The 27,723-nt window shown below is 46.6% G+C and overlaps 2 protein-coding genes across 3 annotated transcripts in view; one reads left to right on the plus strand and one right to left on the minus strand.

Moving 5' to 3' along the window:
- The first annotated feature begins 1,528 nt into the window (after positions 1-1,528).
- Positions 1,529-11,439, plus strand: LHX8 (LIM homeobox 8). Its single transcript, XM_054165389.1, has 8 exons — positions 1,529-1,629; positions 1,831-1,989; positions 4,779-4,900; positions 6,314-6,534; positions 6,949-7,052; positions 9,294-9,389; positions 10,423-10,606; positions 11,296-11,439. The coding sequence occupies exons 1-8, from the start codon at positions 1,549-1,551 to the stop codon at positions 11,370-11,372; spliced, it is 1,044 nt and encodes a 347-aa protein (XP_054021364.1). The 5' UTR covers positions 1,529-1,548; the 3' UTR covers positions 11,373-11,439.
- Positions 11,440-23,066: 11,627 nt separating this feature from the next.
- The window catches only part of SLC44A5 (solute carrier family 44 member 5), an 84,812-nt gene continuing 80,155 nt past the window's right edge, over positions 23,067-27,723 (minus strand). For both annotated transcript variants that reach the window (XM_054165381.1, XM_054165380.1), the window contains exons 20-22: positions 26,441-26,529; positions 25,771-25,855; positions 23,067-24,766 (exon numbers count right to left, since the gene is read on the minus strand). In XM_054165381.1, the coding sequence (XP_054021356.1) occupies positions 24,654-24,766; positions 25,771-25,855; positions 26,441-26,529 (287 nt within the window). In that variant the 3' untranslated portion in view covers positions 23,067-24,653. The remainder of the gene's footprint in view (positions 24,767-25,770; positions 25,856-26,440; positions 26,530-27,723) is intronic.

Consider the following 27,723-nt stretch of genomic DNA (forward strand, 5'->3'; position numbering starts at 1 on the left):
GAGGGAGTCGGCCCAGACCGCGCCGCGGGGACACTCGAAAACCCGCTCCGGGCCGGGAGAACAGAGGGACGGGGCGTCCCGGGGCAAGGGGTGTCCCGTGTCCACCCGCCACCGCTCGGTGCTCCGGTCCGCCCTGCCCGCCGAGCCATGCCGTGCTGGGGAGGGCTGTCGGCCGCGTTACCCTGAGCCTCGTCGCGGACAGAAAATAAACCAAACCACTACTTGCCTCACTGTGGCAGCGGCTGTCAAAGACGTGAGGACTACATCTAAGCCGTGTTGTGTCCAGGGTTAGATCTGTTTTAGCGCTGGACAAACGAGTGACTGAGGGCTTCTCGGCATTACCGGGGCTCGGTACCATCACTCGTTCTGTTACAGTCCTGCAGAATCAGGTCCTGGGATGGGAAACAGTGATCATAATTTTTAGGGGGTGAAGAATAAGGAGCTTCCTCGTACAGCTTCACAACAGCAACATTTTCTTTTGCCCAAACTCACGTACCAGAGCTGCTAAATGCAGGGGCGATTCTCTTGCTTTGCTTTACTCATAGAGTCTGCAACGCGGCTCGCAGCTATCGTCAGGCGGAGCTGAAACCAAGGGTGGGGGCAAGATGGGGACACAACGACAGGTTTAATTGCAAACACCTGCCCGTTAAATATGTGCAGAGGCGCAGGCGCCCCGTTATTCACCTCACCTGCGGTGGACAGGCTGTGGTTCTACTTTCCTGTTCTGAGCACCAGCAATATTTGGGTGGAGGGAACTCTGCAGGCAAGGTCAGTAACCGTGGAAGTGTGCCAGCAGTCTACGGGCCTCTCTGCTGAAAGAACCGTTCTGGCTTCTCGCGGGCTGCGACCAGCAGCTCCTCGCACCCGATGTCCACGGCGCCACCGAGACACCCGGGGTGATGAGCAGCGTCCGCGGTCTTTCGGGTTTGGTTTCAGAGTTGGACTAGCAGCACGGCCCTTGGACAGCTCAGATGCTCCTTTTTAAGCTTAAGGAGAAAGGTTTTATGGCGCGCTGGCGGCGGCGGGAGCTGAAGCCGCGGCGGGGCAGGGGAAACTGCTCAGGCTTTGAGGCTCAGCAGCGGGGAAAAACCTTTCCGGGCCACACGTTGCCTCGCTTTCCTCCCGTTTGCCTCCTCTGCTAAGGCAGAGATGTAACTCGAATCTTTGTTTAGACGGGAGCGGCGGGTGCACGCTGTGGTGAATTGTGAAGACAAACGGAGACGGGGGGGAGGATGGGGGGCTGGGAGGATGCGGGGGGGGGGGGAAACCTCTGGGTTTTTTCGTTGCTGTGTTTTTTTCTATTATTATTATTATTGTTGTTGTTATTGCTGGATTTCCCCCCCGCCCCGAGCCCGGCGCGGAGATAACGACCCCGCCATGCTCAGAAGGCGGGTTCAGCGCAGGAGGTGAGGCCAGCGAGGCAGGTCCACCCCCTCCAAAACAAAACTTTTTTCCTGCAGGCGCAGAGAGCAGAGACCCGGCGCGGGGTGCCCGCAGCCGCCGCCGCCCCGAGCCGCCCGCCGGGCGGGCATGCGGTAGGGCCGGGCCATGTATTGGAAGAGCGAGCCGATGTTCGTCTGCAGGCTGGAAGACAAGGACCTGCCCGCGCTCGGCGGCCCCGCGGAGAAGGTGCGCGCGGGGGGAGGGGGCGCGGTGCAGGTGCCCGGTGTTGGGCGGCGACCGCTCCGGTGGCCTTGTGATTCTGCCGCTTCCCGCTCGACTCCAGCGGCCCCGCGGAGAAACGACGGCTCCCGCCGCCGTCCTCGGTGGGGCCCCACAGGTGCCGGCGGAACCGGGCGCTGACCGTGCTCTGCCGTGCGCTCCCCGCAGGCCAGCCCCGCCGCGGCCGACGAGGACTCCTGCCCTTCCTCCGCCGCCCTCTCGCCCTCTTCCTCGCCGCGGTCCATGGCCTCGGGCTCCGGCTGCGCCCCCGGCAAGTGCGTGTGCAGCAGCTGCGGCCTGGAGATCGTGGATAAGTACCTCCTGAAGGTAAGAGCTGCCTTCGGGGTGGCTGAGAAGCTGTGAAGAGCTGGGTTGCGCGGCTCCGAGGTGACTCACCTCTTGCACCCTCACCTCCGGCGCCTCTCCTGCCGCGGACCCTCGCTGGCCGCAGAGCGGGAGCATGTGGTGGGGTGCAGGAGGTTGCTTCTGAGACCTGGGCCTTGGGGGAAACCCGAAACGCGCCTTCGGGTTCTGTCTGTGCTGGGATTTATTTTTGTTCCCTGCCCCGCTGGAGAGAGCAGGGAAGAAAACGGGTGGTCCGGAGTATGGGTAACGGCTGTGCCGTGCTTTGCACTCCCGGTGTGACCCGTTTGTTGTTGGCTAAAATACATCCGATAGTGTGATGTCGGGGGTCTCGAAGCAAAAGGTGCCTCCTGGGAAACAAGAAAATAAGCAATTTTTGTAAAAGGTGGGCTAGCAGCGGCTGTGGAGGGAGCGAGCTGTGGCTGCGGAGAGGGTTTGCTGGCCTTAGCCTGCAGGAAGCCGTGAGAGCATTCAAAAACAAACAAACCCGTGTGACTTCAAATAGGAAGCATTAGTGTGCTTGGAAGGGGGGCTATTTTCGTCCTGTATTTCAGCTGTTGAAATTCTCCCGGATCAGGCTTTTCTCCTCTCTCCTCCCAAAAGTGAGACTAGACAAGAGTGCTGGAAGTAGCTCACTTCCATTAGATGAGGCCTTAAAGGAAGCCCTTTTACGTCCTGCAAAGTGCAGGTCGGTAACGCTGCTGAGGACAGCTCGGTGCTGTAGTTGAATCGTTTGCTTAGAGCTCGTTTGGAGCGAGGAGCTCCAAGGAAGGCGTGAGCTTGGGTTGTCATTATTTAGAGTAGGTGCAGGTGTGGGGAACTGCTGCAGACCTTTTGTTCTGATGAGTCCCAAGGCACCTTTGCACCAGGGCTTGCACATGAACGGCACAGTCGGGCTGGGAGCAGAGCTTGCTCGAGCTCAGCTCCACTCCTGTTACCTCTCTTTGCATTTTGGTACCTGTCTCCTGTCTGAACAACTGAGATTACGTGGCTTGGAGCACAGACCTCAAAATGATTTAATCTTAAGCTTAAATTCTCTTCTACTTCTTTTTACACGAGCAAAGAGAATGTGAATTCCTGCTGGTGAACTGGAATCTGGCTGGTCAGCAATGGTTGTCTTCCAGCTTCAGCCCTGTAAATAAGTAAGAATGTAGGCAGGTGACATCAAATGGGATGACTGTCATTGGTGCCCTGTTGTGTGGAAGAGCGTTAGCCTTCCAAGGGAAGCAGAACTCTGTGTGGCTGGGACATCAGCTTATGCTGTGCAGAGCTGGGTGCCAGCAGCCTGGCTGGGTGCTGTCTCCTCTGGCCTTCACTGGGGCTCCCAGCCGGGCCCTGGCACGGGCTGGGACTGTGGAGCAGGCTTGGGCTGGCCCATGGGCCCCTGCCCTGCATCTGCTAGCAGCACAGTTTGGAGAAGTGCTTGGAAGGATCAGTTTGGTGACAGCTGCTATCAACAGTTTCACATTATATTGTGGTGTAAACGTGTCAGGGTAGAGGAGGATGGCTGCCAACAAGGGTGAGCGCTGGGAGAGTGTTGGGCAGCTGCAGACAGCAGCATTATAACCTGAAGAGTGACTGGAACGGGCAATTCCAGCAGGAGCATTGGATTCAATACCTTGCTTTCATCAGAACGCTGCCAGACAAGCCACGGAGCAAGCCACATCCTGGATTATCTCAAATCTGCTGCTTTGCCATCGGCAATGCATGAGCTCTTTTGGGGGGAGATGAGAAATGTGAAAAGCCAAACACCGAAGGAAAAAGAAACCCAAACAAACAACCCCGGAAAACCAACCAAACACCACCACCACCTCCAACGATAAAAAAAACCCCAAACAAAACCCCCAAAGGGGAATTTAAACTTAGTGATTGTTCATTTTACAGGATTCCTCCTATGCAGCATGAGATTATCCCAAAGGCTATCACTTAAATTTTTATGGTCACTTAGGAGTTTACAGATTAAGTTGTTTTTTTAGCTGGTGCACGATGTCTGCACAACCAAAAAAGCTCTAGGAAAGAAGCAATTACATTAATTGCACTCATTTTATTTGCCCCCAAAATCTGTGAGTTTCCAAGCTGGCCGGTTGCTGCTTTCCCTGACTGCAGTTTTCGTCATGGCAGCTTCAAGAGCCGATGAATTTCCTGTTAAAAGAGCTGCTGGTGTTTTGAAACTCCCAATCCCTTCGCTGACTTCGCTTGTGCAGAAACCTGGCCAGCTGAGGTGTGCTCCATGGTGTCCTCCTATCTAAAAGAGAAAATTTTTTTACATGGTTTTGTTGTTTTTTTTTTTTTCCCCCCTTCCAGTACTGGAGTTCTAAAATTTCAAATCACTTTGCAAAGTTTGTCCTTTGTTAGGCAGGGCTTTTTACAGACTAGGAAATAAGTCAGTGAGCTGCCTTCCAAGGTCATGCGAGGCCAAAACTCGCTCTGTTACTCTGAGGCTGTGAGAACGGAGCTGGGCACAAAATATCGACGCGGAACTTGAATCTCTTGCTTCCTCTTCTGGTGCTTTTAATTAGGAAACCATGAAAGCTTATTCTGAAGGCTTCCATCAAATTAACTAACCCTTGCTATGCATGCAGTTCTGCAGGAAAAAAAAAATGTTTTGCCTGGGAGGTAAACTTTCTGTGATTCGTGGTGCGTGTAGTTTTTAGCCTTGTCTGCGTGGATGGAAGGAAGAGGGACTGTGGATGTGGGGTAGAGGGCTGGTGGCACAGGTGTTGAAGGGGTATTTGCCCCCCTGTGCTCTGCAGGTGAATGACCTCTGCTGGCACGTGCGCTGCCTGTCCTGCAGCGTTTGCAGAACCTCTCTGGGAAGGCACACCAGCTGCTACATCAAAGACAAAGACATCTTCTGCAAACTGGATTATTTCAGGTATGCCATACAAGAATATCATTTCCCTGGATAACAAGTTACGCTTGTTTGTTACTTTTTCCGCTTAAGTTTAGATACTTGGGGTTTGATTTGCTAATGTCAGTAGTTACTCTGAGAGTCAGGTTGTAAAGCTGTTGTACCTGGAGAAGATAAATCCTTGGGTAACACTGAGTGGGAACACAAGGTGGAGTCGAGGCGATGCTCTGTTTGGACCGGTGCTCCACTGGTCTGAGACGGAAGGCGTCCCATGGAACTACAAAAGCAAACTCGGGACAAACCTGTCATCTTGGAGCCATGGCTTAGTTAGTTGTGAGGTGTTGGGTGATAGGTTGGACTTGATGATCTCTGAGGTATTTCCCAATCTTACTGATTTTATCATCTTTAAAAGACGTTTTCAGCTGTTGTACATTTCTGTGGCCAGTGTCATTGAGAACAGAAACTGTTCCTCAAGGTTAAGGTTTAATCCTGCGAGGAAGAACGTTGTTTCTTCATTTGTCACTGAAAGTACTCAGGATTTGGTAATCCTCAGCCCAGAAAGCAGAAACAAATTTTGGTGTTAATTTTGATGCAATTGTTCCTCCTTCCCCAGAGCAAACTATTGATGGGATTTAATTTTGACCCATGTAGCAAATGGGTTATGTTCAGCTGGCTTGTTTTGACACTGCAAGAGAGGAGGGAGGGAAGGGGCAGGCTGAGTACTGTGGATTTCTAGCAAAATTAAGTTTTGTGGGACTTAAAAATCTTAAGAGCCTACAAACCAAAAAGATTTTCAGGACAAATTCTTATCTAAATAATGGGCAGACCTTGCTGGCTTGTTTACTCTTCAAAGAGAAATATTCTGCTGTAGTAATTTAATTACTTGCAGATACTTGAATTTCTTTTAAACTCATAATGCAGTGGTAATTAAGGAAATGATGATGAAGTTACAGGTTTTCCCCCTTCTGCTGAAGGAGACTGAATGGTTAGTGAAGGATGATGTAGCTAAATATGAGAATTCATACTGCTACTGGCACAATGTAATCTATGTTTGAATAACTGCGAGACCTCTGAATGCCAAGTCAGCTGTTTCCAGCTCCCACTCACAGCTTTTTAAAGGGTAATGATCCTTAGAAAAGGAAAGAGGCAGAGTTGTGAATTCTTGCAGTGATTAAGATGCTTCAGTTTTACTCTTTGCCTTATGATAAATACTCACTTCTGTAGTTTAGTAGTTGTCTTGCCTTAAGCTCTCGGGTATATATAAACTTGCTGATTTATTTTCTTCAGTAAAAACCCAGTTACGCTGTCCCCTCATCCCTTATGCTCTTTCTGGGGGTCTCCACCGTGCTGCCACGTTCCAGTGGCCTCATCCTCCCAGAGTCCCCACCTGCCCAGAAGCTGGCTGGTGCCCTCACCCTTGTCTTGCTCTTGTTGCAGGCGGTACGGCACCCGCTGCGCCCGCTGCGGGAGGCACATCCACTCCACCGACTGGGTCCGGAGGGCGAAGGGAAACGTCTACCACTTGGCGTGTTTTGCATGCTTCTCCTGCAAAAGACAGCTTTCCACTGGAGAGGAGTTTGCCTTGGTTGAAGAGAAAGTCCTCTGCAGAGTACACTATGACTGCATGTTGGACAACCTGAAGAGAGAGGTTGAAAACGGTAACGCGCTCGTTTTAAGAGCTCCATTTGTGGGTTGCATTTAATTAAATTGTTGGGGTTTACTGCATCTTCCTTATTAAGAGGTAATTACTCAACTGTACTAAGGCTAGAGGCACTGGTTCTTGAATTAAAATGTGCAAATTATTTGCTGTTTTAATTTTTTCTTAAGTTTGTAAAACTTGTTTTCTGTCCTAAGGAAAAGCAAGCAAGAGCATTCCTCACTTGAACGGGAGTAATTTGGAGTGTCAAGGGTGATGGTGCCAGATTGGTTTAACACTGACACAATATGGCATATTTTTACAGTTGAAATGCAGCTGGCCAAGTACTGTTGGTGGTTGTTGCAGGACAGCCTGGCTTGCCAATAACATCCTTTTGAATGTCTAGCAGACAGTTGTTTTCTTTTTAACACCCCAGGTAATGGGATTAGCGTGGAAGGAGCGTTGCTAACAGAGCAAGATGTTAATCATCCAAAACCAGCAAAAAGAGCTCGGACCAGCTTCACAGCAGACCAACTCCAGGTAGTGGCTGTGTTAAAAGCTTGCCTAGTTCAGGTTTGTGAAGGACAGAGGTGCTGAACTGGGAGGAAATTGGATGCATACGGGGGGGAAAGAGTAAGCTTGCGTGCTCTGAAGTAGTTCATAAACTATCAAGACACAGCATGTTTCGTGAATTGCTTGTTAGCTCCAGCAGTTCAACATGAGATAGTTACTCTTGAAGCTTTTTACTTCCCTGGGGGCAGCCAGTAGTTCTGCAGAGTGGAAACAAAAAGGTGGTTCTGTTTTGATTGCTGGATGAAATTTATTTAATCAGGCATTTACATCACTGTGCCTGGTGCAGACAGAATATTTCTAGGATTGTGTAATGTGAAGGGCTGCACTGGAGATGGGTGCCATGGACATGGTACTGTCTGTGACTCCAGGACATTGACAGGATGTAAATTGGAAGTTCATTGCAATGCCTGCCTCTGCTCTGCTTTCAAGGCTTCTTGTCTGCTTGTTGCCTTGGCAAGAGTTAGCTCTGGACTGCCTTAAATGTGAATTATTCCACCCTCTGCATCACCACTTTGCTTAAATTAGCTGTCTGAGGGAAAACACCGTGCCTAGGGCCAGCTCCCTGTGAAAGGGTAGTGGTGAGACTGGATCCAGAGGTTTCAACCTGCAGTGGGAAGGAAGCTTCAGCTTCCTACCTAATCCTAGCTACATATCCCTGCTTTCAGTTTATAAAATGCCTTTGAACTTCTGGTCACACATGGCCACTGCACCATTAGTGTTCTACTGTCTCAGTCTTGAGTTCTGGTTTGTTGGCCTGTGCTCATTTGTGGCGAGGGCAGTTGAGAAACTCGAGTTGAGGTGTAACATGTGAGGCATTGAAGCAGTGCTGCCTAACACGGAGTGTGGATGTTAAGGTTTGGTTTGCTATCTCTGCCATGACTAGAGACTATGTTGTTAATGCAAAACAAGCACATTAGCAACACCTGACACTAGAAGGGGGCAGGGACTCTGGTCATCAAGCCTGAACTTCTGCAACAAAATGTTTTCCAGCAGTAGCTGAGTGGGAAGATAGGCTCAGACATGAGGGTGGGGACTGTATTCAAGGCTTCTTGGTGTTTTCTGTCATTGAAAGTTCCATGTTCCCCCCTCTTCTGTTTTAAATAGAATGTAGCCTACTTCAGTAGGTGTTTGAGATCTTAGGGCCTCTTGTTCTTTAATGACATTTGCTGTCTGCTCAACACCTCTGTATCTGTCCTTAATGCTGAGAGACTTTCCTTCCAGCAAGGGAGAAGGGAAAAGGTGACTGAGTGGCAGCAGGTAATAATGCTTCTCATGAAGTACTTGTACAAAAGGGTGTCCGTGCTTTTGGATGTCATTTTATGAAACAGCGGGAAAGTAAATAGCTTCAGTGTTTCTGAGCATGGAGAGGTGTAATCTGAATCTTTGAAGGTCAGGCCAGGCAAAATTTGCAGACCAGCAAGGGTCAAAATCCAGAAATGAGAAACTGCAGTTTACAAAATGTGCTGAAGGAACCTTGCAGAAATGCATGGGGTGTTACTGCCTTAAACAAGGTTAAACTCTTACAGGCTCTAGAACTGTTTGGAATGCAGGCCAAGTTGACACCTACTTCCTCCAAAAAGGAGTAATTCATATCCTAATGACAAGTGTTTGCTCCAATTTTCTGTAGAAAGGTGAGTGTGCCCAAACAGTTGCACGGTGCTCGTCAGCCTGGGTGAAGCCTCCGTGTTCCTTGGGCTGGTTAAAGGTAAATGAAGCACAAAGGCTGTCCAGCTGCCTGCATCCTCCACACAGCTGAGCAGGGCTCAGTTGCTCCGTATAAAGGGCTATAAATACATATAAATGGAGCAACTTACACAGCAGCTGTCAAGTTCAGAGGTGGCTCAGAGCTTATTCCTTCCTTATGCCGTGCTGTGGTCTGCTGCTATGGACATTTCCTTTATCAATCATCTTTGAATTGCTCTGCAGTGAATTTTCTCCCACGGCCCTTATAAGAGAGCTGTCACGGAACACCTCCATTGTTACTACAGCCAAGCAGAATTCATTTCTTTAATTTCTGGGGAAAAGTCTCAGTTGAGTTAAGCATAATAAAAGAGGGTTGTGTTTTGGCTTTGGGGGACTTAATTTTCTTCATATTTCCTAAAACCAGGCAAGCCTCAGGGTCAGTCCGAGAGGAGTCTCTAACGCTCTCGGATGCCGCTCTGGGGACTGCACACACAACACCTGCAATCACTTCCCTTGCCTTTGCAGGTTATGCAAGCACAGTTTGCTCAGGACAACAATCCAGATGCACAAACGCTTCAGAAGCTGGCAGAAAGGACGGGCCTGAGCAGGCGTGTTATACAGGTACCTGTGCTCAGTCACTTGGCTGAGAGTCTGGTAGTCATCCTTTGGAAATGCCTAATGACAGCTTCTCCATCATGTTAATCTGAGATGGAAAACAGATCTCATCTGGCAGTTCTAACACAACCTCAGACAACATCCTTAGTCAGGGATAAGTCTAGAACAAACATGTTTAATTGGAAAACCCACCGTATTCCTCTTGCACTTTGTGTGGAGGATGAATAATGTTCCAGGAAGAAGGTTCTCATCCTGAAGAGTAACAGGCACTAAGCTCTTCTGGAGTCAGAAAGTTGTGTTTGGTAGTCTGTTACTGAGACCTGCACCCTTGGAAAAGGGCTTGTGATAGGACACATTGGGAGCACACTGAGCATCTTGTGACTCGTTCTGAAGGGCAGGCTAAACATAGCCCTGTGCCATCCAGATCTGGAACACGAACGTGGAATCTTTGCTTGAAGATGCCTCTCAGCAAGCATATGCATAAAGTATCTAAACTGTATGTCTGTGCTTATTATTATTTAACACTTCATAAAGCTTGCCATTCCCTTGGCTTGTTGGAGCCTGGAAGATTGATGGAATGTTTCTATAGAAACGAGGTATCTGGTATCTATGATCAAGCTTTTTTCTTTTAAAAGGAAAAAAACAAAACAAGGCAGCTGGCAGACTTCAGTGTGCAAGGTGAGCATCCTGGGAGAAGCCTGAGTCACTGTCAGCTTTGTTCAGGCACAGAGCTGGCTGTGAGCTGTGCCAGGGCTGCAGGCACTGCGGTTCAGCCTGGCCCTGGAGCTGGGCAACCCCTCACCACGCCTGGCCTTTGTGAGCTGCTGGGCACTGCAGGAGCTTTCCTGGCCTGAGCATGCTTGTGTGAGGCACCATGCAGATTTAGAGTGGGCATTTCTTCATTTGGACTGTCAGGGCCCTGTTAATGGCTCAATTAACTGACTGCATGCAGCTGAAGGAATTCTGAGGGGGTTCATTATGCTAATGTGGAAGCAGAATGCAGTCTGTCAACATGATGTAAATGTTTCCCTCTTTCCAGGTGTGGTTTCAAAACTGCAGAGCACGCCATAAGAAACATGTTAGCCCTAATCACTCCTCTACTGCTCCTGTCACAGCAGTTCAACCCTCCAGGCTGTCTCCACCCATGCTAGAAGAAATGGCATACTCTGCATACGTACCCCAGGACGGGACTATGCTAACTGCTCTGCACAGCTACATGGACGGTAGGTAGAGCTGCTTTGCACAGCCAAGTAACATCACTGGCACCTGTTACAGAAGCTTTACACACTTTCTAATTTCTAGTGATGTCTGAATCATGTGCTTGCCTTCCACACCTCAGTAAGTGTGCCTCTTGAAGCAGTAGCCCTTTGCTGTAGCAGCATAGCTGAAGACCTGGGTTCAAGAGCACTTCTTGTGTTTTCTCCAGACTATCAATAGTAGTAATGAGAAATCCCTTTTTAGTAAGATGCCATTTTAATGAAAGCTGTTTACCACCCCCTCCCTGGCTCTTAACTGTAGGTGTACCCAGTCCAGCAGCTTCACCAAAAACTTCAGCTTCCTCCCAGTGTAGCCCTAAGGGGAAGAGCCTGGTAGTCAGAAATGTATGGTTCAGTAGTCACTGTGTCTCTCTCTGACCCAGCAAGCGGAAGCTCTGGCCCACGTTTGTGACTGGGAGGGACTGTGAAGGTTTTGTCAAGAAGTAGGCACTGGGACATGTGTGTGACCCGAGCAACTTCTTTCTCCCAAGCAGTGGTGTGAGGTGGGAGCGGGGCTGCTGGGCTGGGGAGGGCAGTGTGCTGTGGCAGCTGGGACCACAGGCACTTGTTACTACTCGGGGTGGGGGGGATTTTATAGCTTACAATCTGTTTCTGTCTCTGCTGAAGCTGACCACTAAATCTTTCTGGTTTTGTAGCTCATTCACCTACAGCTCTCGGACTCCAGCCTTTGCTACCCCATTCAATGACACAACTGCCACTAAGTCACACCTAATTCCTTTCTGTCAGGGATATAAGCTATTGAGGATGTAACCTTAAGTCATTTATTGTGTATTAAAAAAACCAACAAACCCACACCCTATCATTGGAAAGATATTAATGTTAACTTTTTATTTAACATCCAAAGCATTTCCAAGCTCATTTTTTTTGCTGCCCAGGTATGTAAGTATATTTAGCCTGCAAGACACTTTTATGGATTCTACATAAATAACTATTCTGTTGTTTACAAGCCTTACTTTTTTTTTTTGTTGGTTGTTTTTGTTTGGGTTGGTTTTAGTTGTGGTTTTTTTGTTTTGTATTGTCTGGAAGTAGTCCACTCTAGTTCTGTGTGTTAATTTATTTGTCATCAAAAGAGCACTTTGCCCAAAAGAAAGGACTGACAATTGTGCAAAATGTTTACAATTCTGTGTGGAAATTGTAGTTTATCATTAGTTTGTATCTGTAAGTTATTGCTGGAAGTATTCCCTGTATTTGAGTTGTACACAGCCTCTATGTTAAAGCTTATTTCTGTGAGTTTACACTAAAAAAAAAAAAAGAAAAGAGGAAAAAAAAAAAAAGTTTGGGTTGCAGATATTTTCAAAAGGAACTGAATAAAGTTTGTGCTGTAGCATGCCAAGCAAAACCCCTGCTGTTTGAGCTGTGGTCATTTTGTCGAGTGCTTGCCTTGAGTCTTCAAGGTTAAGAGGAGGAGGTTCCTGGCTTACCTAAGTGCCCCACACCAGACTTTCAGGACTGTTCTTACCTGTCTCACTGAAACACACCTTGAGTCCTGTGTCCAGTTCTGGGCCCCTCAGTTTAAGAAGGACATTGAGACACTTGGAACGTGTCCAGAGAAAGGCAACAAGGCTGGGGAGAGGCCTTGAGCACAAGCCCTACGAGGAGAGGCTGAGGGAGCTGGGGTGGTTTAGCCTGCAGAAGAGGAGGCTCAGGGGAGACCTTCTTGCTCTCTACAACTACCTGAAGGGAGGTTGTAGCCAGGAGGGAGTTGGTCTCTTCTCTCAAGCAACCAGCACCAGAACAAGAGGACACAGTCTCAAGCTGCACCAGGAGAAATTTAGGGTCAAGGTGAGGAGAAAGTTCTTCACTGAGAGAGTTGTTGGCCACTGGAATGTGCTGCCTGGGGAGGTGGTGGAGTCACCATCCCTGGAGGTGTTCAAGAGGGGATTGGATGTGGCACTTGGTGCCATGGTTTTGTCATGGGGTCTGTGGTGACAGGTTGGACTTGATGATCTTTGAGGTCTCTTCCAACCTTGGTGATTCTGTGAAATGCCCCAACCAAGCACTTCTTCAAAGTAAGCATACATGAAACAGTGCTGCTCCAGAGGCTGCACTGCTGGGGAAGGAAGGGAAGGAAGGAAGGAAGGGGTGGATGTATAGGATAGGTCTTATTTTTTATAAACTCTGATTGAAGTCAGCAATTGGAGAACCTGACTTCACATCTGCTTTAGCATTTCTGCTTTTTTACTACTTCAGCTTCTGTTTTCTTAGGTGGTTCTAGCTTGTGATTTTTGTTAAGCAGGGTGGTAACTAGAAATGGAGACTCTTAAGCATTGCATATTAAAGTGAAATCTGGCTCAATGTTTTAGCTGCTTTACTAAATGGCATGTGAAGAGAGACTGGAATTCAGTCAAATGCACAAGAGTCTACTGTGTTTTAGACTTAATTGCAAAGCATGTTTTGATACTCCAATTTGATGGACAAAAACTAGTGCGCGCTGCCAGCTCAACCTGTTCTGTCTTTACAGACTCATTTCCTTCAAAGATTTAAGATGCACACCTGAACTGTACTTGCATCAGAAGGAAATCTTCTGAAGGGATGTGTGTGTCCCTGTCCTCTTTGTTGGCTGGGGGCTTTTGTTAACCTCTTGACTAAGTGTCTCTGACGTTCTTAACTGTCCTGGTCTAACCATTTCACTGAGGCAGTGTTCACCTTGCCACCATGGGGAAGGTGGTGGCTTTTGAGACTATAACCTCACTGGCAAGCTCTGAATTATCCAGCTTCATGAATTAAACATTGGCACTGTTTCAAGTGCTACTCAGATGTCAGGGCTAATCCGAGCAGCATGAGCATGCTGTTGGCACTGCTGCAGTGGTTTCTCTGGGCTGCCACGTTCTATTTCACAAAGCACTCTGAAGCCATGGGGCATTGTGGGACTTGAATGACTTGACGTTTTATTCCAGCATACCTAGCTTCTTAGTCAAAGCAGCCAGGGTGGAGTGCTGAACTCAGCATCTCATTTTCAGTACCTAAGGTAGCTCCCTCTAACTGCAAGAAGGAAACCTGCACAGGGAGCAGGAAACAAACTGGGTTTTAGTCATTTGTTGGGTGTGATATGCGAGTTCCAGGACAACCTTACTGCTGAAGTGTTATGAGTTAAATGCTAAGTAAGGCTAATTTAGACCTTGACAGGACTTGGCAGCTTAAAATACTGGTCAGTTTGCCCATTTTAAAATGTAACTTGACTTACATCACATCCCTGTAAAGAAAAGTGGGTACTCATTTGAAGGACTGGCCAGCTTTGGGTTGCCTGAAACAAAGTAAGCTTAAGCTCATTTCTGAAACACCACCACCTCAGTTCCAAAGTCAGGGCAGGACTGAAGGAAAGGGGAAGCAGTTCTCCCACTTCTCTATAAACTCTCCTGCTCCATAGCTACTTCTGCCGCTTTATTTTTTGTGTTACTGTTGTTGCTTCTTTTTAACTCCTCCTCATTCTACTTTTAATGGTCGGTACAAATCGCTAACCAGGAGTTTTTGGAACAAATTAAAACGATTTGCCATTAGTTTAAATGAAGATGGGAAGGGAAAAAAAGCCTGCCTGGCTTGGTTAATTTCTGAAAGCTACAGCCTGGTGATGGGGATAAGCCTCGAGAATGGTGACCTCTAGGGACAGAGAAAGACAGTACAAGATTAATAAGGAAACACAAACTGCCTCCAAGTTGGTAAGAAATTGATTCGTACTGATGTGTGTATTTGTACATTTTAACCCTTCTGTTTCCTTGTAAAATAAAACAAACAGTGACTGAAAACCTTCCCGATCTGCTAGCTCTGTCTTTCACGTGTTCCTTGGCAGAACACAAGAGAACAATGTGCTGCAGTGGACCCCTGCTGGGCCTTTTCCCTTGCCTTTAACGCCCAGCAACGCAACACAATTCTAACGTTAATTGGAGAGTGACATGCTGTGGTCTTGTGTAACTTACCTGGTTTCAGGCAGAAAAGTTTTTCCTCTGGGTTACGAGAGGATGTCTTTGCAGGTAGAGGGAAGGTTTGACATAATGCTCGCCCTGTTATGAAGGCCAAGTTCAGAACATTTCTGAGTAAGGTGAGGGTTAAGCATCCTCTCTGGAGGGTAAAACAAACACGGTGTGCTTTCATCAACCCCTTTCATTTGCAAAAGCAGTGATGGCTGTGATTGTGTCGATCAGAAGAACAGCAGCCCCAAGCTCCAGAGGTCTTCACTCGCTGTGAAGACACCACTTTAAAGTTGTTTACAGGCTTTTTGCAGGAAGTCTGGTAGCAATAACTGTTATATAAATGTGTGTTTGCCCTCCTGTGAGGAAGGGGACAGTTGTGAATGGATGTGCTGTGTGAACTGAAGGACTCCCTTGAGTGGTTCTTAGTTCTTCCATCTACGTTAAAACACCCCCCCCAATCAAGTATTTTCTGCGTTCTGTTTCGAAGACATTGCACATCGTGAACAGTCCCCAAGAGAAAAATAAATCCTGATTCTTACCTGCATTCATCCTCTCTCCTGGCATCCATCATTATCCCCAGCTGGCTGAGCTCTTCCCCTGGACTATGTCAGTGAATTGTCTGGTCTGCCTTTCTAAAAGGCTTGGAGAACTCAGCAAGCAAACCTGTGCAGAGAGCCTTTGGAGAGCAAATCTTGAGCACGCAGCTCAGAACAAACCCCACAAGGAAACGATACTGCCAGAAAAAGAGCCAAAAATTAAACCCCACGTTAAATCTAACTCAGCCACTGAGCTATACAGAGGCACCTTCACCTCATCCTGTTCAGTTTCTCTCTCCTAGGAACGGCAGTGTGCAGAAGGTTTTGGTGAGGTGTGTGCAAAAAAAGCAACCCCTAGTAACACACTTTGGAAGCATCCAGTGGAATAAGGGCGAAGTCTTCACTTCTTTATGTCATACTTGTCATGATGTCAGCTCAGAAAGAGATGTCACCACTTAGCACCAAGAGCCACTGAAAGCAAAACACACGAGCTCTGCTGTTTCAAGCTCCAGTGACCCAGAGCTGCTCCAGCTGAATATTGTACTGATTTATTACACCATTTTGGACTGTTGCTAGTGTCAGAATAGAATAGAATAGACCAGGTTGGAAGAGACCTTCAAGATCATCACGTCCAACCTATTATCCAACACTACCTAATCAACTAAACCATGCAACCAAGCACCCTATCAAGTCTCCTCCTAAACACCTCCAATGATGGTGACTCCACCACCTCCCCAGGCAGCCCATTCCAATGGACAATCTCTCTGTGTAGAATTTCTTCCTAACCTCCAGCCTAAACTTCCCCTGGCATGGCTTGAGACTGTGGCCTCTTGTTCTGGTGCTGGTTGACTGGGAGAAGAGACCATCCCCCACCTGGCTATAACCTCCCTTCAGGGAGTTGGAGAGAGCAGTAAGGTCTCCCCTGAGCCTCCTCTTCTCCAGGCTAAGCAACCCCAGCTCCCTCAGCCTCTCCTCACAGGGCTGTGTTCCGAACCCCTCACCAACTTTGTTGCCCTTCTCTGGGCACGTTCCAGCAAGTCAACATCCTTCCAAAACTGAGGGGCCCAGAACTTCTCCCAAAGTTCTTGTGAGCTTAATTGTGCCAATATGATGCTGCTGCTTAAGTGCTCAGCATTTCTGTGAGAAACCAGAACTGCATCCACCAAATAACAAATAAATAAAAATGGGGGGAAATTAAACAAAACCCAAACCAAACACACAAATAAATAAACACAAAACACACACACACAACAATACAAGAAAATAACCCCAAACCCACTTCTGACATATAACTTAGAGCAAATTAAGCACACAACATTCTCCTGAGACTGCTTTGATTCTTTTGCACTCCTGAGTTCTTTCAGCCTCTGAAATGAAACCAGCTCGCTCACAGAGCCCAGCCAAAGCAACAGACATGAGAACTGTAGAGCTGATGAAAGGTGATTCTCGACAGGAAATTGAGTTGGTCAGACGTATTGAGGATGATGGCAACCAGAAACTGCATTAGGAAGCTCTGCATAAAACAGTCCCTTCTTTTCCCTCTGGCAGCCCTCTGCAGATGTGTATTTCTCAGGTAGCATGCCAGCTCTTAGAAGAATGTGCTCTACCAGCAGAATCAAACTGCGACAGCATCGCAGGTGATGCACATTGATCACAGCATCAGAATAGGCCAGCACCTAGCACAGGCCAAGCCCAAGAGCAGAACCATTCTCACTCTGTGTTTATGACCAAGGTCTGCTTCGTTAGATCTGTTTTGAAATCATTTCCTCCCTCAGTAGAAACTTCAGCCAGACCACACCAAGACCACTGCTCTGTCCCAGCATAATAACTACGGCACAAGTATGACTGATGGTGCCAGAGCAGAGGGCAAGGGGGCTGCTTCTCCCCCTGCCCTCTGTAGCAGTTGCTGACCATGGTGAGGAGTCTTCCTGAAGCCAGGGGCACAGCAACCAGGCACTTCCCAAACAGAGCTGTCCACTGCAAACAAGCGGCCATGCTGCATCCTTGCGTGGTGACAGGGATACACACAGGGTGTGACAGACCCCTCAGGGAACCAGAATGAGCAAACCTTGCAAAAGAAGCAGGACCCCAGAAGAGGCTGGAGCTCAGATTGCTGGTAGGAACCCTCAGGCTAGGGTCCAGATTCATCTGGAGGGGGATTAAGGTTTCTGTGGCTCGCAGCCAGCGCCGGATTTAAATGTAATAGGAACAACAAGAAAGCCATGTGAGATATAAACCACATTGGTCTGAAAGCACATGTAAGAGGAGGCAAGAAAGCAATTCTGTTAGCAAGCCTGACATTTTCTGAAGGACAAGAGCACTTAAAGCTGTAGTCAGGCCCAACAGACCCTGTGTGTTGTTAAAAGGAGATACTGAGGTGCTTTTAAAAACAAGTAATCCAGATTTCATTCAAATAACTGTGTATATAGGAGACACATAGTAAAGGCCCTCCATGCTCCAAAGCCCCCTTACAATAGATTTCATATTACAGAGTGTCTTCCAGCAGCTGGGCACACCAGCTAGAGGCTGCAGGGCTACACATGACCATCTGAATCTCAACAATGCCATTGTGCTTTAACACACACACACACTCACACACACGCACCCACACACATACACAGTGCTCTGCTGGTGGAGTTTGTGGCCATGGTCAGAACTGAGCTCTGCAGGGATGCTCCACAAAACACAGAGCACACAGGCTTTGTTTGCCAAATTTGCCTCTGATCAAACATTCAAAAGGAAAAATCAGAAAGATTCCTAATAGAGCCATAGAATTGCTTGGGCTGGAAAAGACTTCAAAGATCGAGTCCAGCCACCAGCCCAACACTACCACAGCCATTAAACCATGTCCCCAGGTGTCATATCCACACAGTTCTTGAACATACCCAGGGATGGTGACTCCACCACCTCCCTGGGCAGCCTGTTCCAATTCCTGACCACTCCTGCAGGAAAGAAACTGTTCCTAATCTCCAAACTGAACATCCCCTGGCACAATTTCAGGCCTTTTCCTCTCACTCTATCACCTGATACTAGGGAGGAGAGGCCAACACCTACCTCGCTCCAGCCTCCTCTCTGGGAGTTGTGGAGAACCAGAAGTTCTTCCCTCAGCCTCCTTTTCTCCAGGCTGAACAACCCCAGGTCCATCAGCTGCTCTTCACCAGATCTGTTCTCCAGACCCTTCACCATCTTCATTGCCCTTCTCTGGATATGCTCCAGTCCCTGAGTGTCCTTCCTGGGGTGCGGGGCCCAAAATGAAACTCAGGATTCGAGGTGTGGCCTCACCAGTGCCATCAGCCAGTTCTTAACCCAGCAAAGGGTCCACCCATCCAAGCCATGGGCATCCAGTTTCTCCAGAAGGATGCTGTGGAAACTGGTGTCAAAGACTTTATTGAAGTCCAGATAAACAGGATCCAAAACCTTTCCATCATCCACTGAGTGAGTCAACTTGTAGAAAGATTGGGTTAGTTGAGCAAGAACTGCCCTTCATGAGCCCATCCTGACTGGGCCTGATCACCCTGTTGTTGCTCTGCATGTGCTGCATAATGGCACTCAAGACGACCTTGTACCATGACCTTCCCTGCTACAGACTAATAGGCCTGGGGTTCACTGGGTCCTCCTTCTGGCCCTTCTTGTAGATGGGCATCACACTTGCCAATCTCCAGTCAATTAAATTCTCCCCACATAGCCAGGACTGCTGGTCAGTGATGGAAAGTGGCTGGGTGAACACTTCCAGCAGCTCCCTCAGCACCTTCGGCGGTTTGCCACCTGGCCCTATATGTGTCAGAGGTGCAGCAGGTTGCTGACCACCTCCTGTTGGACTATGGGCTCTTCATTCTGCTCCCCAGCCTTATCTTCCAGCTCAGGGGGCTGGGAATTCAGTGAACAACAGAGATGGATTTGGCATCTCTGGGGAGGAGAGTTCAAAGCAGGCTCACCCAAAGCCTGGTTTAGCATTTGTGGTTCAAAACACATAAAGCTGTAAGCCTCAAGCTTTGTGAATGACACCAGGAACTTCTGTGCCTCATGAAGCAGGATTTGGTCTGGTCCTGACCAGCAAGGTCCAGCCTGGTGTCTCTGGGGCTCCCCACACCCGCAGCCACCACCCTGGCAGAACCAGGCCCACATCCCCCGCCCGGCCCCAAGCCGCCCGCAGCCCACACACAGCTCTCTCCAGCATCTTGCAGCTGCCCAGGCCCGACCCAGCCCGCTCCCCGTCCCCAGCCAAACCAGAGCCACCCGCAGCACAGACAGCCACAGCCGTTCCGTATCTAAATCTTTATTAGAACAATCCCCAAGAGCTGCAAAACAGTGGAGTAACAACAAAATTAAATATTAAACGCTTTCGTTATCAAAGATATTGAAACAATACGTTCCCATTTCTGCATAGCAGAAGCAAACAAGGTTTAGAGCTCAAACTGTCGTGCTCGTGTTAATTTGGTTTTGGCAACACAATTACATGACCTTAATAACCACATTAATGAAACAGTAACCTCCTTTCCATCCCTCAAAGCTTAAAAGAGACCATTTTGCCTTTTTCTTTCTTCTTTTTCTCTTTCTTGCTTTTTCCTTTTTCTTTCTTCTTTTTCTTTCTTTTTTTTTTTTCCCCCTCCTTTCTTTGTTTTGTGACTTTACACCTCATTTATTTGGGACAAACACATGTGGACTTCTTGTAGCATAGAGTAACAGAGACAATCTTAATATTAGTAGCACTAGTGTTAATTAAACATGAAGAAACCGTTATCTTTCTGCCTCGATTACAGCGCAGTACAAATTACATCGTACCTCAGAAAAATGACCACCGGTATCAAAAAGAGTTGTTTTCTTTTGTTTCTTAAAAAAACAGGAGAAGCATTTATAAAACACCTCAGGACAGCAAATCATCAGTCTGGAAATGGAGAATGAACTTGATGTACCACAGCAACACGCTCAGTATGTGCCAGCTCCTTCCCTCCTGGATCCCGCAGCGGGAGCTCAGTTCTCCCCAGTTACAGCTGCACCACTGACAGGCACAGTAACCAAAAGCAGACAAGGCCCTACTTGGAAATTCACAATACCATAAATTAAAGCTATATATATATATAATTAAAGAAAAAAAAATTAATCTACCACTAAAAATGGAACAGTCTTGCATTGTTTTCATTATTGGCAACACCACAATTGTCATGTGTTTCCTCCCAGACCACACAGTCCACCTTCATGATCTGACAACAGCAACAGGGAGATGCTGTGTGCTGCACCACGCAGTTCAAATGCATCTGACTTCTCTTCTACAGTTCATTTTCTAGCAGTTAATTTGAAATAAAGAGAGTACTGCTATTCCTGTCTAGCTGTTTCTGTCTTGTACTCCACATGGCACGGGTAAACTCCAAACTAGAGCCAGGTAAAGCAACAGCCAGTAAGGCACTTGGTCAGTGAGGACACGGCTGTCCAGGCTGAGCCACTGCTCGAAGGGAGACATTCTACACTACTGACGCAGTCAGACTGTTCTTCATCGTCACTTCTGACAGCCCATTGCAAGAAGAACACTTACTGACTGCCCCAGAACCACCTTGACATTTCTTCTGCCAAGATCTTTTCCTTGCTCTAGAGCAGAACACACAACAGGGAAATACTGAATGCTAACGAGCAAAAAGCCTGTTCGGCATCCCTGTAACACCCAATGGGCTGCTGAGTGTTACTTGGGGGAAAAAACCTCTCAGCATAAGAAATGATCCCATCTTTCTTGTTTCTTTGTTTTGTTTCTTGGGTCTTTTTCTTCTCTTTATTTCCCCACCCCTTTTTACTTCTTTTTTTTTTTTTAATTTTTTAATTTTTTTTTGCAAAATTTGAAGGCTTCACATTAAAACTTTGGTATAAAACATAGAAATGAAAGCCATCCACTAATAGGGCATAGGGAGACACAAAGAGTTCAACCAGAACTGAACCAAATGTGATTGCATGGACAATGATAGTGGGCATTTTCTACTGCATCCTGGTTCCTTACTCTGCCTGGTGGAGCTCTCCAAGGCTCTCTCTCTGCATGTACAAGGGTCTCTCTGCAGAGTGCTCCTGCCTTCCCAAACCTTCTTCCCAGAGAGGTGGTGTCTGGCAGCAGGCTGGGCAGGACCACAACAGGCTCCCAACAGGCTGTCAGTGCAAAAATCACAGAATCATAGTATGGCCCAGGGCGGAAGGGACCTCCAAAGGTCATCTAGTCTGACACCCCTGCAGTCAGCAGGGACATCCTCAACTAGACCAGGTTGCCCAGGGCCTCGTCAAGTCTCACCTTGAATATCTCCAGGGAAGGGGCCTCAACCACCGCCCTGGGCAGCCTGTTCCAGTGTTCCACCACCCTCATAGTGAAGAACTTCTTTCTGATATCCAATCTAAATCTGCTCCACCACACTGTAGGCACAGGACAGCCACCAGCCTCCTGAAACCTGTGTCACAGGGCAGGCCGATGCCTTGTGGAATGGGGGGGGGGGGGGCCCTCTTGCCACTGACACCCACGGGCTTGGGAGCAAAGCGTGTATGTGACCACGTCACAGGCAGCCACATGTCCCACTCTGGAGGATGGGATTTCAAATCTTACCCTAACTCAAGCAGCAAGGTGAACATCCAAACCCGTCAACACCTCTGCTAGTGCCTCCTCTGCGGTCTAAGCCTGCAGACTCTGGCCCACAGGATTAATTAGGAGTCATCATACTCAGTTAGCCTTAAGATCTTTTAAGTGATCCATTCCCAAGTAAATCCTTGCATTAATTTCTACTGAATTCACTCACAGGAGTTCATGTCTGTCAAGCCAATCTTAATATTACACCATTGTGATTTGTTCATCCAGTTCAGGGATTACAAAATCTACATGGGTATTGCTTCGTATTTTCACAGTTCTCATCACATCAGTAAGAAAATGGCTTTAAAATGTCTTCCTCAGAAATGATGATCACTTAACATTCTAAATAATTTCACAAAACAGTGAGTGGAGCAAATTTATACACATAATTATATATAGATATAGATCATTTTTTTTTTGTCTTTTCCTGTATATAAATAATAATAATAATAATAATAATACCATTTTAAACTTTCACTTTTAGAAATTCCTTTAGTAAATGCATAGGTCTGTTACAAAAGTCTTCTACTCAAACAACTGTATACTACTTGTATTATGTTCTACCCCTAGTAAACTCTATGGTTACATTCATATGATTAAAAAAGCACGCTGTGTTCAGAAATACACTCTCTCTGTTGAGCTCCCAGTAAGACACTCAAGTCCAGCGGAAATATAGGTTACTTGATGCAGTTTCTTCAGCTGCAAACTGCTCACACAGTAGTATTGAACAAGAAGACTAATTTAAAACAAAATCAAAGCAAGAAGCTTTAGCACATGAACTGTAACCAAATCAGCAGCTTTTTAAATCACAGAATGGTGACACATACGCCAAAAAAAAAAGTTGCTGACTTCCTTCTCAGAGAGGATTTTAGAATGATGGGGAGGTTGTCTATTCAACTCCATGCCAGTGATGAGAAAGGAGCAATGATGATGATGATGAAAAATTTCATCAGTCAAGAGTCTGTTTGTTTCTGAAGGTAGGTTTCTCAGCCCTTTCTGAAAGTCAGGTTTACTCTAGGGAATCTCAAGAAGAGTTATCAGAAACTGAAGGTGCTCACAATCAGTAGTTACTGTAGGTCTTTACATCCTTTGAGTCCTAAACGGAATCCCTCTGCTCCGGGGGAAAGGGCTGCCATGCCCACTGGGTCACAGAGAACATACACAAGTACCCTGCCACTGGCAGCTGAGTTCACAGATTCCAACATCCTACCATGCCTATGACTGCAAGCATGTGGGTAGTAACCACTTGTGCAACAAAAAGACCCCAGAACTGTCGCACAAAGGACAGCTCTTCTGCCTTTGGAGTGATTCTGATCACCACAAACTGAAGTCATGAGTTAGAGCAAAATTGCTTTGGGAAGCGATCATCAATAAATGTTCCCCAGAAATTTGCATTCAAATCATCTGAAAAAACAATTATCTTTCTCTGGTGACACCAAGGGACTCCTGGGCCTATAAAAGTAATTTCCAGGTGCTGAGCTTCAGTAACAGCTCTGGCAGAGATATGGCACATGTCACTCCTGGAAAGTGCACAGTAATGGGATACCTTACTCAGCATGGTGGAAGCCAGGGAAGCTCAGGGCAGGCACAGTATGGTTGGACCATGGCAGTAACAGACTTTGGGAGTACTCCAGTGCAAGACTTCTTCCACGAGCAGAGCTGTAACTAACCTCAGTGACAGTTCCACTCACGGGAGGGTCTTAAAATGGAGCTGAATGTTAACGTGCTTTGTACCAACAGATAGTACTAATGGCCAGGCAAATTTAGTAATGAAAAAGCAAACTCAATCTTTTGGAGCATCATTTAATAGCTAAATAATTCATCCTGTATCATGAGAAGACTTGAGTTAATGCCTTACTGTGTGAGCCACTGAGAGCCTGGAGAGCTGCTGAAGGAGCACTCCTGCCCCTCAGCACCCACACGGTCACTGCAAGGTCTCATTACAAAGCCCTTCTGAGCCAGGCACAGGCAATGGAATTCCTTGTGCACATTTGCAGCCAAGACTTCCTTCCAAGGGAAAAAAAAGACTGCATTTGGTTTTCCTTTCAGTGAAGCTCAACTTCCTCGTGATGCAGAGCACAACTGGGCTCATCAGATAGGGGGATATCAGCACAAGTGCATCTCTCTTAGACATCAGCTAAAAACAATACATTCACCATCTTGTACCAGATGAAACCTCATTTGTGTGAACCACAAATTGCTTCAAGTGCAGTGGGACTTCCTCTCAGTTACATCATCTTTTAAGCTCACAGAACACTTCACTTTCAGCAGTAGTAGCAACTGTAGTCTTCTCTGACTACCTTCTTCGGGACCTGCAGGGTACCACCACCTCTTAAAAGACGCAGTTGTGAACGTGATTAAAATATCACTACAATTTTTTTCAGTGTAGGGAATCATCAATGCATGTATAATCACAGTTTAAATAGCTGTGAGCCAGCTTGTACAAAAAAATACAATCATAGCACCATATTTACAAATTTAGTACCATCTCCTGGTTAACCAGAGAGTCTTGAACTATCTTTTTTCTCTTTTTATGGCTAGTTAGGTTATATGTTAGTGCTTTCAAAAAGTTGCCTGAAATTTCTTTTACAAATATACACTTACAAAAAAAAGAAACATTATCAAAACTGCTGCCAGCGAAGGCAGCAACTCGTGTTACAAAAGTTATTAAAACATCATCAGAGACTTTAAAAAAGCTTCAAATTTACATTTTCCCTTTCCATAGGCACTCAAACTAAAACGTGGCCTTGTTTTCACAGCTGTTAGCCTAAGCATTTAAACTAGTTAAATGTTTCCAATGTTGCTCTCTTTCGTTTGTTTGTTTGTTGAGATATAAGCAAAAGGAAAAAAGAATCACCCATTAACCAGAAGCATCATTTACAGTTTTTACTTTTTCCTACTTTATACATGTTTTGCTTAAAAGTGAGACTGTTTTTGATGGTGAGGTCTACTGTATGTTATCCCACTGCCTTCTTAGGGCTTAGCTCCTTCTTCCCTAGAATTCGGTGAAGGCTAGCTGACATGAAGTAGGGTTTTGCTGTAGATCCATCATTTCTTTCCAGGTCTTCACCTGAGTTCACCCAGCAAAAGCAGCCCCCCACACACAGAGAGACAGAAGTTTGAAGAAAGGAGAGAGCAAAAGACCCAACATTAAAAACAAAGTCTTAAGGTGGTTTAGTTATCACAGTATCACAGTATCACTAAGGTTGGAAGAGACCTCGAGGATCATCGAGTCCAACCTGTCTCCACAGACCTCATGACTAGACCATGGCACCAAGTGCCACATCCAATCCCCTCTTGAACACCTCCAGGGATGGTGACTCCACCACATAGAATACATAGAATAAACCAGGTTGGAAGAGACCCTCAAGATCATCACGTCCAACCCATCAACCAATCCAACACCACCTAAACAACTAACCTGCTAAAGTTGATGAAGGGCATTATAAAATCTATTTTTTCTTCTAAACCTGGCAAACAGAATGCATTTTGTAACAAGTACATCCTCTTCTCATAATCATTTCCTAATCTGAGACCATGAGATTTCTTTTGTGATTTCAGTGTTCTCTGACTGCACACACTGAACAGCAGACCCTTGGAGAGTGCCCATGACTGCTTGCCATTCAGGGGTCCAAGGGACTTATTTTACACACATTTCAAGGTAATTCAGGAAAATACTTTGTCAAGGGCTATCAGGCTGAAAACAAAGCACTCTCTAAATGCCAAAGGCTAACTTTGTTATTAAGAAGTTTTGAGTGAATCATTACTGTACAGGGCTCTTCACAAAGCACCCAGAAGCTAAGTGTTAAGCAAAGTTAAGGAGCATCTGAAAACAAAAGCCAGATATCCCCTTGAGCCATACACCTAACTTCCATCACTTAAATTAATTCAGTCTGAACGCTGAAACACTTCTGCACTAAAGCATGCATCGAGAAGCCAGTCTGAAAAGCAGAAGCAGCTTGCTTTTCACACAGCCTGCTAGCACTTCAGAACTCCTTAAGGAAGGCAGAAGGTGGCTTTCTGCTCCTCCTGCTGTGGCTTGCAGGGATTGGTGAGAGAACAGGCAGTACTTACAGAAGCAGAGGAAGAGTGTGTCGACACACATTGCATAGACGCTGAAGAACCCGTGTGCAACCAGGTAGGAGCCAATAATGACTGTCTGCAAAAAACCCAAACACAACAAGACCCCAAATTCAGTTTGGCACCAATGCAGCAGCCTAGTTTGCTAAGCAAAATGTGGGAGGACTTCAAGGCTGCTCTGTAGTTCTACCAAAGGTTACTCCTGCTGTGGAAAAGAATCACAGGTTCGGGACCCTGTGTCCTAACATCCCATCTACTTCAACCCCCAAACAGAGTATGTGTCAACAATATCCTGAACTCTTTGAGGTTACTCTAAAGAATCACTCATCCTGGAGATGTTCTGGAGATACAAAGGGAATACAAAAAGAGAAAGAGATGCATCACAAGCACCCTCCTTAAGAAACCACTGTCATTGGTGCCTCACCATCTGCCTTTGCTGTCCAGGAAACCCGAGTGAAGCAGATATGAACCCTCATTTCTCTGAAGGTACAGAGCTGCTGCAGTGCCACTTCTGCCTGAAGGATCCAGAGGACCAGTAGCAGACCAGTCCCTCACTTCAGTGGACAGTTTGCCACTGAGAGGATGACAACAAGAGACCATGCCCTGAGCACCCCGAGCCCCTCAAGCTGCCCTCAGTGTTCAGAGGATCAGATGGTTGCCTTACCAACAACGGCACCCAGTAGTAATTTAACGCTGGTGCTTCCTGTGCAAAGACTGGTATCCTCTGTGTGAAGAAAAAGAATGCCAGCACACCTGCAAGAAGCACAACAGAATCATAGAATCACAGAATCAATAAGGCTGGAAAATACCTCAAAGATCACCAAGTCCAACCTGACACCCAAGACCTCATGACTACTAAACCATGGCACCAGTGCCATGTCCAGTCCCCTCTTGAACACCTCCAGGGATGGGGACTCCACCACCTCCCCGGGCAGCACATTCCAATGCCCAATCTCTCTTGCTGGGAAGAACTTTCTCCTCACCTCTAGCCTAAACCTCCCCTGGCACAGTTTCAGACTGTGTCCTCTTGTTCTGGTGCTGATTGCCTGGCAGAAGAGACCAACCCCCTCCTGGCTACAATCTCCCTTCAGGTAGTTGTAGACAGCAATAAGGTCTCCCCTGGGCTTATGCTAACACTGACTTCCTAGCATCCAAAGGATGGAGGAGACAAAACAAACAGAGAATATATCCAAGTTTGGTTTAACTAAGAGTTTGCAAACAATAAATTACTCAACACCAATTGTCTGCTGGATCTGCATTCTGGATCTTTAAATTAATCAATTGTCAAAAAGATATGGGCCCAGAAAGAGTTCTATAGGTTGTCTTGTTTCATCATTCTACTGGATTTTAAAAGCAAAATTGACAAATAATGATAAACAAGACAATGCCATGGGATAACAAAGACCAAAATAAAATAAGTGAGAAAAATTCTGCTTCTATTCTATTGCTTATTTTAGGCTGGATGTCAGGAAGAAATTCTTACCAGCAAGAGAGATTGGCCATTGGAACGTGATGCCCAGGGAGGTGGTGGAGTCACCATCCCTGGATGTGTTTAAAAAGAGCCTGGATGAGGCACTTGGTGCCATGGTTTAGTTGATTAGATGGTGCTGGGTGATAGGTTGGACTTGATGATCTCTAAGGTCTGGTTAATTCTGTATTCTGCTTGAAGAAACACTTCACTATTTCAGCTTAAAAGGAGAAAGGGCAATGCTAGTGATAAGCACAGCAATAACTTTAGAGCATCTATAACAGAAATCACCCAATGCTTTGTTCTCAAAGAGGACAAAGACATGAATTAATTCCAGTATTTCATGGCTTGCCTTTCAGAGACTGTTTCAAATCAAATTTGCTACCCTAATTTGAAAGTTACTCCAATGTAGTAACAAAACATTTTAGCTCTGTTCTTGCCACTAATTTTAAACATTTGATAAAAACACCATTCATTAG

This window comes from Dryobates pubescens, chromosome 11 (genome assembly GCF_014839835.1).
Source record: "Dryobates pubescens isolate bDryPub1 chromosome 11, bDryPub1.pri, whole genome shotgun sequence".
Taxonomy (NCBI): Eukaryota; Metazoa; Chordata; class Aves; order Piciformes; family Picidae; genus Dryobates; species Dryobates pubescens.

Bases quoted from the DNA above. Each gene is read 5' to 3' on its own strand.
- LHX8 (XM_054165389.1), top strand. From the start codon at position 1,549: ATGTATTGGAAGAGCGAGCCGATGTTCGTCTGCAGGCTGGAAGACAAG. The intron at 1,990-4,778 runs GTAAGAGCTGCC...TGTGCTCTGCAG, and splicing joins TGGATAAGTACCTCCTGAAG to GTGAATGACCTCTGCTGGCA. The intron at 10,607-11,295 runs GTAGGTAGAGCT...CTGGTTTTGTAG, and splicing joins TCTGCACAGCTACATGGACG to CTCATTCACCTACAGCTCTC.